The sequence below is a fragment of the Propithecus coquereli genome, unplaced genomic scaffold (assembly GCF_000956105.1).
Source record: "Propithecus coquereli isolate 6110/MARCELLA unplaced genomic scaffold, Pcoq_1.0 Scaffold5, whole genome shotgun sequence".
NCBI classification, from domain to species: Eukaryota; Metazoa; Chordata; class Mammalia; order Primates; family Indriidae; genus Propithecus; species Propithecus coquereli.
In genome coordinates this window covers 9,700,109-9,712,092 of record NW_012150840.1, presented here as the reverse complement: position 1 = coordinate 9,712,092, position 11,984 = coordinate 9,700,109, and the positions used below count along the sequence as shown (strand labels likewise).

Here is an 11,984-nt window from a genome sequence, read left to right as displayed (position 1 = left end):
AGAGATAAAAAATGGTACACCTGTGTGGGGCCCTTACTATGAATGCAGCTTGAAGGACTGGAAGTTGCTCTGGGTGAGTCAGTGAGTAGTTGGTGAGTGAATCTGAAAGCCGAGGACATGACTGTAGGCTTTATAAACACTGTACACTTAGGCTACATTAAATTTATTTTTTTAAACAAATAATTGTGTTCCAATGTTAAGATGACTACAGTGTCACTAGGTGATGGGAATCTTTCAGTTCCATTATAATCTTAAGGGACCACTGTTGCACATGTGGTCCATCATTGACAGAAATGTTGTTACGTAGTGCGTGACTGTATAACCTTGCTTCACAAACTCCTAGCACTTTAGAGAGGGGACATGAATGAATGTGAGCACCAGCACTGCCCAGTGGAAATAGACAGGCCGTGTACGTAATTTAAATTTTTCTAATAGCCACATTAAACAAGTAAAAAGAAACAGGTGAAATTAATTTTAATAATATATGTTATTGATCCCAATATTATCATTTCGACATGTATAAAAATACTAGCGAGGTATTTTAATTCTAAGTCTTTGAAATGCAGTACACATTTTACAACACATTTCAATTTAGATACTAAAGTTTCACCACAAATACTTGATCTGTATTGAGACTTCATAAAAATTTACAGTTGAAAATGTAGATGCCACATATCGAAGTTCTCCTAAAAGTTTTCCCACGACCGAAATGAGTGTCGTTTTGAAATTTAAATCCATGGAAATTAAATTAAACAAAAAATTCAGTTCCTCTATTGCACTAACCACATTTCAAGCGCTCAATAGCCGCACGTCGCTGGCGACTGCCTTATTGGTGAGTGCAGGGCTGGCCTGCGACAGGGGACTGCACTCTCCCCACACAGGGGCAGACGCTGGCCCCTCACCCGAGCCCCTGTGACTCTGCCTGGGCTTAGGGGAACCTGGGGGCTGGCCCCTCTGAACGTTCTTGCTCAGGCCCTTTCTTGTGCTCTCTGCTTGGCCCCAGTGCCGGCTTTCAGATCTCCCTGTTGGGCTTTCAGATCTCCCTGTTGCGGTCGTTCTCGAGCTGGCCCATCCCCACTCCTCTCCAAGCCCCAGCTCCAGAGCCCCGGCCCAGGTGTGGTTCAGGGATCCTGTTTGTCTGGAGGAGCTATTTAGGTGATGCTGCGTTCTTTGCTGTAGAAAAAAACAGGGGCTGGCAATCTTGGGGTGCATCTGGGAATGAGCCATTTCCTTTGGTGTTTTGGGAGAAGGCCCTTGCCATTTTCATGCCCCCACAGGTGGCACCAAGACTTTATAAAGCATTGCCATGGGCAGCCTCTGCTTTCTACTGGAGAATCTCTTTTGGCTTGCTGCTCCAAAAGGCCTCTGTTGCCTTCCCTAGTCCCTGCAGCGTGTTTGCCCTGCCCCTTGGTCCCTTTCTTCACCTGGCCTCTGGGTTGGTACACTATCTGGGGCCATGCTCAGTCCTGATCACGTCACCCATTCACACCACCAGGACCATAGCAGACATCACTAATCGATCACAACTTCTTTTTCCCTGAGCCTCAGGCTGGGCTCTACCCCAATTCCTGGGATAATACCCTAAGCCTCCCACACAGCCCCCCATCTCCCAATCCCAGTGAGAGATCCCACAGGGAGAGGAAAAGATGGCTTCCAAGAAAAGAACCAGATCACAGACATGTGAGGCGCCAGAAGCAAACCCCCTAGAACTGACCACCGATCTGGCAACTTTGGAAGGCAACATGGATCCCCTCTGGCTGTGGCACCCCAAGGCCAGACCCCCTTTGACATGAAAGGCCTTGAAATGTCAGAAGCCCTCCCCAACAGTTTATTTAAAGGCACTAAAGGCAGAGCTGCTGTGAGAAGATGAAAGGATGAACCTCTGAACTCCGACAAGCAGCATCTCAAAGGGCATGACTGACGGGTAGAATTGAGAAAGCGTGTGCAGCTTGCCAGGGACACATGAAGCCCTGTTGTACCCATCACCCGGGAACTGTGGGAGCCACCTAAACCTCAGAGGACACAGCCTCAGTTGGGCCGGAGCAGAGCGGCCTGCCCCTTGAAGGCGGCCCGTCATACCCTGCCTGCAAGACACTTCTCGGGCCCTGCTCCTGCCAGGCCCGGGCTGCCCCTGTGCGGATCCCACCTCCACGGGTGGGGCAGCTTGTACGGAGGGCAACCTGAGGCGCAGGGCAGGAATAGGCGAGAATTCCAAGTCTCTGCTTTGCCAGAAAAACATCACTTCCAGAGTCCCAACAGCGCCTGAACAGAACACTACAGGCCAGACAAGGAGACAAAGGCGGACTTGATCAGGTACCACCACGTGGAGGAAGGAATTCTCCTTCCCACACAAAACTTGCCCTCCGGAGACAGAGTCCTCCCCTGTCCTGCCCCACCCCAATGTTTCAACAAGGGCCCCATTCATTACCTTTTGTCTTTTAAATTTCTTCAGGCACCAGCGCCCTCCCTTCCTCCTCCCCAGTGACACACACACACACACCACATACACACACCACACACACATCCCCCCACACCTGACATATCACACACACATACCCACATACACATAACACACATATATACCACACACCCTACACACCACCACACGTACCCTACATGCACATATCCCACTCATGACACATACATATACCACACCCCTACATACCCAAGATGACACATATAGCATGCTAACAATACACGCACACCCCACACACAACACACAAGCCCCTCATGGATCCCACATTGCACGGAAATGAAGTGTTCCAAGCCATAGAACATTTTCCAAAGATCTACATTTACCTTCTTGAGAACCAATACTTACAAGTAAATTTGACCATCTTGCTGGAAAATCTTCTGAAATGACATAGTTCCCTGACTTACTGAGTCCATACCCTGGGTGTAATTTGTCACTTCCTGATGATTCAGGGACGGGTTTCTGAGCCTGCCTTCATTATGGCCTGTGATGCCTAATGATCTGGCCTCCACCTCTGGATGCTTTCGCCTCGCTCAGGCTGCCCCAGCAAGTGCTCCAAGCACACACCCTCCAGGGACGGTGCCCTGGGCCTAGGCTGTCTGGAACACTCTCTCCCTAGATGTCTGCAGGGCTCACTCTCTCTCCATTTGCACCTCAGCTCCAGTGCCATCTTTCTGCCCCGCTATGCTGCTTTATTTTATTTTCATAGTATTTGCTGCTACCTAATATACTCCATATTTATCTATTTATTGTCTACCGCCGGCTAGGATGTGAGCCTCTTGAGAGCAGGCCTTTCACCTGTTTTCGTAATCTCCAGGGCCTGGAACAGTCCTGGCACACAGTACGTGCTCAGTAAGTAACCGTCAAGAGAATGAACGAATGCTGCCTTCAGCATTCTGACCAGTGTGTGCCTGGGGGGTTGTCCTGCCTCACATGGCTCTTCCCGGCTGGTCCTTTGCTGTCAGCTGTCACTTCCCAGTGTGTCAGCAGCTCCTGGCAATTTCCTCGTCTTGCTCTGTCTAATCTGCTGTATTTGTAACCTAGGAAAGGCTGCAGGTTGCCAGGAGATGGAGCCTCCTGACCTGCTTAAGCCGATTTTCATAAACAATGTTCATTTCCAGGCTTTGGCCTAAGGGCAATCCACGTCTGTCTTCCGAGTAAAGTCCACGGGCGTTGTGACCATTAATGCTCTGTTCAGGGGTCTTTGCAGCATCCTCCTGGTCCCCTCGGATTGCTGAGATGTCTGAAGTTCACCTGTAGACACTTCTGCATGCATGTCTGTGTGCATCCCCAGACACACTCACACATACCCTAGGCTTCCAGTGCAGCAGAGGTGAGCTGCAAAGCTCCACCAGACAGTGTTTCAAAGGAAGAGAAGGGGGAAGTGGTAGGGAGAGGGCCAGTTCTCCTTGTGAGAATTTGAAAATTTCAAACACTATGAACACATATGGTCCAGGTCTTTGTACGCCTCACCTTCTGGCCTTATTCTCTCCTTAATTCAAGCACTGTCAGATCTTAAGCCTTGGTGAGGGGCACCTCACTTTTGTGGGAGAAGTTCAACAAAGTCAAAGATGATTCGAGCTGAGAGGGACCTTGGAGATCGTGTAGTTCAACCCTCATCTGATAGATGAGGAAACTAAGGCCCAGAGAGTAGAAGTGACTCGCCTAAGGAAACACAGCCCCTTGGGGGCAGGGCTGAGCCTAGAAAGTGGGGTCGCTGGGCCTTCATTCCCATCCTCTCTCCGTCCCCTCACACTCATATCCCAGACAGCCAGCATCTGTTCTGCCCTGGGCCACGCCATTCTGCCCAGCCCCGCCAGAGGCCAGGAGAATCCCATAATGGCAGGTCTCACAATCCATGTTCAGAGATGTCACCCACCTCTGAGCTCTGAGACAATGTTATCCCTGACCTACACGAAGCCAACCTCACTTTATGAAATAGCAGGAAAGAGGAGCTGGTGCCCTTAAGCTAAACGTGAAGCTTTTCCTAGAGGGTCCAGAGAAATGGAAGGGCTACAGTAGGGGCAGACTTGCCTCGATGCCTCCTCAAATGTGCCTGACCCTTGTCTTGCCTCATAGTATAATCGACCAGGTTCTTCCATTCACCCCCCCCTTTCCCAAAATACCCCTGGCCTGCCCCTCCTGTCTGGTCCGAAATGTTCACAAAAGTCCTCTGGGTGGCCATACTGTCTCTAGCCAGATCCTGGTCAAGGGTGCAGCTGGAATTCAGGGTGTGGGGAGACAGGCAGGCCTGGGCTTCAGCCTCCTCCACACCTCATGGGCCTCAGACCTGGGGAGCAGGAAAGATGCTAAAGACCAGTGTTTCTGACTTTGCAGCCTCGCCTCTGAGCAGCCTTGGCCTCCTCTCTCCCTCCGTGCTTGGCAGCTCCAAAGGAGCAGGGCAGGGAAGAGCACAGCAGCAGTTACGGGTTTCTTGTCGTCACCCCCCTCCCCAGCCTGGCCTTGGTGTGTTGGGCCAGCCCTGCTTCCAGGGCACCAGGGCTCTTATTGTGCAATAAATGGTCCCTGTTTCATGACAGTGAGTCTTTTTCTCCCCTACTTGCTGCCATTGGGGGTGCTTATCTGCCAACAGAGAGTGTTGGGAAACCCTGGTCGGCCTTCAATCAGGCATCAAATATTTTTTAAAATAATTATCCTTATTGGTTTTGTCATTGTAATGTTAATAGATGCTTATTATAAAAAAATATTGGGAAAAAATCCAAAAGATGGAAGGGGGGATTACCCATATTCCTACTTCCCTACTGCTAACATTTTGTTAAGTATGGCTTTTGCATTTTATTCCCCCAAAAAATGTTTATGGAGTGAATACAAAGCAAGGTGCTGACCCCAGGAAAGACACACTGATACTGAGACTTGAATCTCGCCTGGAGGAAGCTCCAGGGGAAGGAAGACACGAGCATGGTCTTTAGGGTCAGAAACACCTGGTTTCAAATGCACTTCCTCATTGTCCGAATATGGATAAGACTCAGTTTACTCGCATGTTAACTGGACCTAATAATGGTACCTATCGCATTAGGTTGTTGGGATTCAACGAGGTAAGCTTTCAAAACATACGGCATCCAAGTGTCCCATGAACATAGCCACCATAAATATAATAAAGTATACAGCGATTGTGGAGGCTAGACAGGTACAGATCAAAGCCCACACGCATTGAGAGGAGAGACTAAGGCATTTGAAACCATTTTTGGAGTGGGCTGTCCACAAAGTCTGTGCCTGTACCAGGCAAGTGTCTGGTTAAATGAACGGAATTTAGTGCCCGTTTGACTCATATGTGAAAGCTCGGCTCTCCTGTTCCTTTCCAGAAGACTCGGGTCTTACATCTGTTTCGCCTCCTTTGATCCTTGCCCCACTGCTTGCGGGGAAGGTGCTTAAGGTCTCCTCCAGAAGCAGACAGGGTATAAATCTTCAATCTTGCAACTGTAATGAACAGTTCAGCCATAGGCTCCCCTCTGACCTCAGGCGGTTTCCTCCATTACAGCCAGACAGTCCCCTGGGCAATTCAGCCTGGCCTTGCCTATCAGTGCCCCTCTACGTCTGCATCAGATGGCATTTCCAGACCCAGGAGCCTCCTCTGCTCACAGAGCTGACAAACCAGCCATCAGAGAAGGAAGCCATGCTCCCAAAGCCCTTGGTGCCGCTGGTGGGGGAACTGCTGTTACAGCACAGAAACAAGGACCTGTCGGGAGAATGAACAGCACTTGAAAACTAATCCTGTGCCCCTGGGCCTCTGGCCTTCCAGGAAGGTGACTCTTGGGCTTCCAGGGCCCCCACCAGTCTTGGGTGCCTCCAGGCTGTCCCCATGTCCCACAAGCAGGTCTCAAAATGGCCCAGGAACAGACTTCATTGACAGGAAATGAAGCCCTTTAAATCTGAACATTTTGGCAAAGGGAATTGTGGGTGTTTGTGCTTCTCCCTCCCCACTCTTTCTCGTGTGTGGCACTTAGACCAATTAAATACAAAATCATTTTCTGTCATTTAGGCAAATCATATTCCCACGGCTTCAAAATGCACGTTATAAATAAAATATAAACTCATTCAGATCTTATTGAAACTTCTGCTCTCAGAGAACAGTGCTGGAAAAGCCATCATCTGTGTCCCCTTCTGCTACCTGCAAGGCCTGAAGGGTTACTATGGGAACTTCCCCTGGCAGGGGCATGTCCCTCCATAAGCATAAACCTCATAGCACCCTTCAGGAGAACTCCCTTAAAACTATTTATTTATTTCTAGAAATGAAGCTGTCATCTGCTTATCTAAGAATCATCAAACCTTGCAAATCATTTAACTCAAACTTAACACACAAAATAACCAAGGTCCAGAGATGTTAAGTATTTTGTTCATGGTCACTCAGCAGTATCCCAATTTCAGGATAAGAAACTCCAGTTTAGGAAAACTCTTGCCTAAATCTTTCATGGTTCTAAATAGGAGACTGTTGATATAAATGAGTACACCTATGACAAAAATACCCATAATGGATAGTCTTTTTTAAAAATGTAAAATCGAATTCCATGTAACACCTTAGCCTCCCATCCACGTCTGTTAGAGAACTGGTATATGGAAAACTGAGTCCCAAACCCAAACCACAACCACCACAAACGTTCTCCCCAACTTCAAGGCCTGAAGACTCAAGCCTAGCCATCTCTGCTCCGCCTCCTGCTTTGGCTGCTGTCCTGTGCCAGCATGCATCAATGTAGATTCAAGGGACTGTCACCAAATCCACTGTCTTGCCTATAAAGTACAGCATGGAAAAATAAAAAACCTTGCTGCATCATAAGCAGCCATATAGGGATGGAATTACTATCACCCTTTAGTTGTAAAGATTCCAGAACCAAATTTTTCACATCAGAATTTGTGACACATGGGCTGACAGCAGGACAGAATATTAAAAATCAGGACCTCCCTGAGAAATCTGGCCATACTGTTGCCATGCCGACACTCCATAATGCCAAACAAGCGTCTCCAAGGTCCAGAAGCAACTTGGCTGGCTTCGAATAGCCCAGACATTGTGAAAGCAGAGCTGCCTCCTGGTCCAGGCTCGTCTGTAGACCCTCCCTTTCCCAGCTCAGCTCTCTCATTCCCCAGGGGAGTGACGATGACGCTTGTCTGAATTTGCTTAGCCTCTGACAGCATGGCTGGCCACATCATTCTCTAAGAATCTGAAAATCCACATGCAGCATCCTGGCCTGACAGAGAAATCTGAGAAATGTTTCAGAATGGCAAAGACAGTGAGTGGTTACCACGAAGTTCAGGGAGAAAGCAAACGCTTGGCTGCACCTGCCCCTTTTAAGTTAACAAAGGGTTCAACTCCTGGAGAAGCTTGAATATGCATTCCCCTACCTCCTTATTTATGGTCAGGTTGAAGCTGGGAATCAGGGGATGTGAAGCTTGGACCATTCATCGACTGCTCCCAGAAATGGGCAAAAATCCTATTTCACTCCTTTAAGAAGTCTTGCTGTGCATCAGCGTGGGGATGCGCAGCATAGTCCCTGCATGCATAGCTCACATTCACCTAAGAATCACATGGAAGTGAAATGCAAGGCAGTGAGTGTCGATGGCGGTGTGTGACTAGGGGCCAATGCTGGAGGAACAGACATCCAGGACTAACACTTACAAACAGAGAGGGAGCTGGCTGTGCCCCTAAGTGGCTTCCCAGTACTTCCATCCTCCCTTTCTTCCTGCACCTTTGCTTCCCGGCTCCCAGGTATTTCCCTGATACTCCTTCATACTTTAAACTTGGCTTCCAGTTCTCAGCCCTGTTTTTTCTGTAGCAAGTCAAACCCTGTGGGAATAGGGAGGGGCAAGAGGATGTTCGCTGGTACTCCCCACCACCTCTAATTGCCACCCCTCAAGCATGGGCCAGGTCAGGGTCCAGGTTTGTTTTTTGTTGTTTTTTTTTTAAGACAGAGTGTCACTCTGTTGCCTGAGCTAGGGTGCTGTGGCATCAGCCTAGCTCACAGCAACCTCAAACTCCTGGGCTCAAGCAATCCTCCTGCCTCAGCCTCCTGAGTAGCTGGGACTACAGGCATGTGCCACCATGTCTGGCTAATTTTTTCTATATATTTTTAGTTGTCCAGTTCTTTTCTTTCTATTTTTTAGTAGAGATGGGGTCTCGCTCTTGCTCAGGCTGGTCTCGAACTCCTGAGCTCAAACAAGATCCTCCCGCCTCGGCCTCCCAGAGTGCTAGGATTACAGGCGTGAGCCACCGCTCCCAGACCAGCGTTCAGGGTTCTGAAGCAGAGGCTGTGAGCAACAGTTTCCCTGTGCTCTCTTCCCTCCTTTCCTCCTGCCTTCTCCTCCCCTTCCAGCTCACACCCTCCTCCCATCACCTCACCAGAGAGAGGGACAGAGCATCTAGCCAGCCTGCCTCCCCCATGCAGCTCTAGGCTCACCTATCCTGAGACCAGGGCTGGTCCTCTTGAAAAGTAAGACTGGGGCAGCTTGCATTCCTGGAGTGGAAGCTCCCTGGGTCCTGGGGGCCACTACTGATTGGACTAGTGCCAGCTCCAACCTGTCAGTCCACCCTGATCTCAACACTCTGGGGTCTCAGCACAGGAGGTTTTTCTTCATCAGTCTTTCTGTCCACCCATCCACAAGTGCTTTGGAAACAGTGTCCTAGGAACAGGTCCCACAGCTCAGAAGGGAACACACCGCCTAATCAAGCCTGCCCCCAGAGAGTTCATCCAGACGAGGATCTAGGACAAAACTCACAACCCAACCCCTCCCCCACCAGGCCTCCTCAGGTAAAGCCCGTAAATAATGATCCCTTTGCAGGGGACGCGGAATCTGGGGCAGGATGGGAATGAGAGGGCATTCCCCAGTGACCCCATATTCCTGAGGTTCAGAGCTGCCTCCGGGCAAGTATCTCGGATTCTACTCCACACAAACCTCAGCCCTCGTGACCCTGCACCTCCCTGCGACGTTCCTCACCCCTCCTCCTCCTGGCCCAGATCTTTCCACGTCGGAATTGCCACCCTCCCCCACTTCCTTACCTCCGCCCCACTCTTTGCTCTCCTGCTCCTGGTTCTTGTCTGGCCAGGCCGCCCCCACGCAGCAGTCCCTCCCGAGGGGCGCCCAAGGCTCTTGTCCACCACCTAATCCCCGTCGGAAGAACGCGCCCGACCGAGAGCGCTCTCTGCAGGTCCCAGAGCCTCCCACCTCAACAGGTGCCGGCCTCTGCCTGGCCACACAGAGCTGTCACCCGGGGCCCGGGAGAAGGCGGCGACAGGACCGCCCCCTGCAGGGCGTCTGGGGCTCCACACGCCCCCGCCCGGGTCCCCAGAGCGCCAAAGGCCCCAGCAGCTCCGCTAAGGCCCCCACCATACCACACCGCCTTTGTTTCCCCGCTCACTTAGATGTCGCGGGGCTGACCTCATGCGAGGGAATCGCCAAGCTCCAGCGCGACACAGCCTGCCCTCAGTAGTGGTGGACCCTAATGTTAGGGGTAAGGGCGCGTACGCAGAGAACTCTGGGAGGCCGGGGTGTCCGTGCAGAAGAAGCTGGTTCAAGTTGACCTGAGCTCAAAAGGGGACGCGAAGCCAGGCACAGCGCCTAGAGAGCCTTCCCTACCCACGCCCCCACCCGATCTCCTTTGCCCCAGGAGGCAGGAGAGGGGGTGCGCACCGCCACCTACGCGCTCAGCTGCTAGTGGCTCCCACCGTTGGCTAGCTGCGCGCTAGGTCCAGCCGCCTTCCGGGGCCGGCAAGCCGCCAGCAGCCCCCAGGCCCCCGGCCCCGGCGGCGCAGTGCCGGGAGAGCCGCCACGTTCTCAGTCGCGCGCGACCGCCGGGCCCACCAAACTTGCAGCACTTTCTCCCAGCCCCCACCCGCTGTCACCCTCCCATCATCGGGCGCCCTGGCCCCACCAGCCCGGCAGAGGTTGCCATAACAACGGGCAGGAATGCTCCAACATATACAAAGCCGGCCCGGCGCAGCGGGCACTCAGCCCCTAGCCGGGCCCCGCGCCCTCGGCCGCTGCGCGGGGGCAGGACGCGCGCCGCTGCTCCCCCGCCGGCTGCCCGGCGCGCGGGGCGTACTCACAATGAGCGGGATGGTGCGGTCCTCACGGAGCTGCTCCGGCCTCCCGCCGGCCCTCTGCGCGCCCCGGCCGCCGGAGGATGCTGCGTGGGCTCGGTTGTCCTGCCATAAGTAGTAGAAAGTGCCCAGGATCCAGGCTACGGTCAGGATGGCGATGGCATTGGCGCGGATCTTCCTCATGGTGGGCGGACGGGCGCCCTGGGTACGGGCCGGGGCCGGCGAGCTCTTGGGGCCGGGGCGGGGGCGCTCGCAGCCCCAGCTGTTTGTTTTCGCTCCCGCCTGGCTGCTCAGTCCTGCAGAGCAGAAAAAGGAGAGAGGTGGTGGTGGGGGGTGATAGGGAGAGACAGGAGCGCGGAGCGATCCTCACGGTCCTAATGCCCTTCAGCCCCGAGCGCGCGCGTCCCCCGGACGCCCATTCATTCGCGCGCAGAGCCGGTCCCGCGCCCCAGCCGCCGCGGGCCAACAGACCCAGCCGCAGCGCATCGGGAGAAGAGCGCGCCGGGTAGGAAGTGTCGCGGGCCTTCCTCCCGCGCCCAGGAACCCGGGCGAGACAGACGCCCGCGGCGGAATGGCGACTGGCCAGAGCCAGCCTCGGCTCCCTCCGCTCGGTGACCGAACGCCCAGCGGCTGCCCCCAGCGGCTGTCCCGCCTACCCACACCCACCCCCAGACCGGGCGGCCCTGAGTCACCGACTAGAGATGCGCGACCCCAGACCTGGGCCCGCGCCGCGGCGCTGCAGTTCCGGGCTGCGCTCTGAACTGCGCTCTGGCGCGGGGTTCAAGGTGTGTTCCGCGAGTCCTTGGGAAGCAACGGCTGGGCAGGGAAGAGTCCTGAGTTTGCACTGGAATTCTCCGCAGCCTAGGATTCCGCGCTGCCCCACAGCCCGCCCCAGGGAGGGATTGGAAGCTGGTGCACTGGACATTACGGGAGGGCGAAGAGGAAGCGACGCTGCCTCACACCCAGTGCAAGGAGAAAGGGGGATACAAGCATCCCACATCTTTCACTGGCCTGGGGCTCCCAGATTTCTTGACGTTTCCCTCCACTCCGCCTCATTGTCCCCTGGACAACCCTGAGGTATCATCATCACCATTATTTCATCAGAAAGAAGGGAGGCTAGAGAGGCTAAACGATTCTCCTGAGGCCACAGGGCTAATTAGTGGGCAGAGCCCAGTTGAGAAGCCATCTCCCCATCTGACACTTTTTGACAAAGTGCAAAACATGGTGGTAAGAGCTGAGGACACAAACATCCTTGAGATTCCCCCCAGCCCTGGAGGCATTGAGAATCAGGTGTGAACTACTCCCACTCCAGGCAGAAGGCAAGGTGGGCTAGATTAGTTTTAGGTGAATAATGGTAAAGTAAGGATCACAAAGAAAAAAATAATTCATGCAAAGTGGTCTTTGGGAAGGTGTCTCAGAGAAGGTGGATAAATCCTTTGGATAAATCCTTAAGAGGCAGGGAA

At 52.9% G+C, this 11,984-nt stretch overlaps 1 protein-coding gene across 1 annotated transcript in view; it reads right to left on the bottom strand.

Annotated features, from left to right (window-relative positions):
• The window catches only part of GALNT16 (polypeptide N-acetylgalactosaminyltransferase 16), an 84,004-nt gene extending 72,976 nt beyond the window's left edge, over nt 1-11,028 (bottom strand). The window contains exon 1 of the mRNA XM_012656101.1: nt 10,528-11,028. Within this exon, the coding sequence (XP_012511555.1) occupies nt 10,528-10,704 (177 nt within the window). The 5' untranslated portion in view covers nt 10,705-11,028. The remainder of the gene's footprint in view (nt 1-10,527) is intronic.
• Between the last annotated feature and the right edge of the window lie 956 nt (nt 11,029-11,984).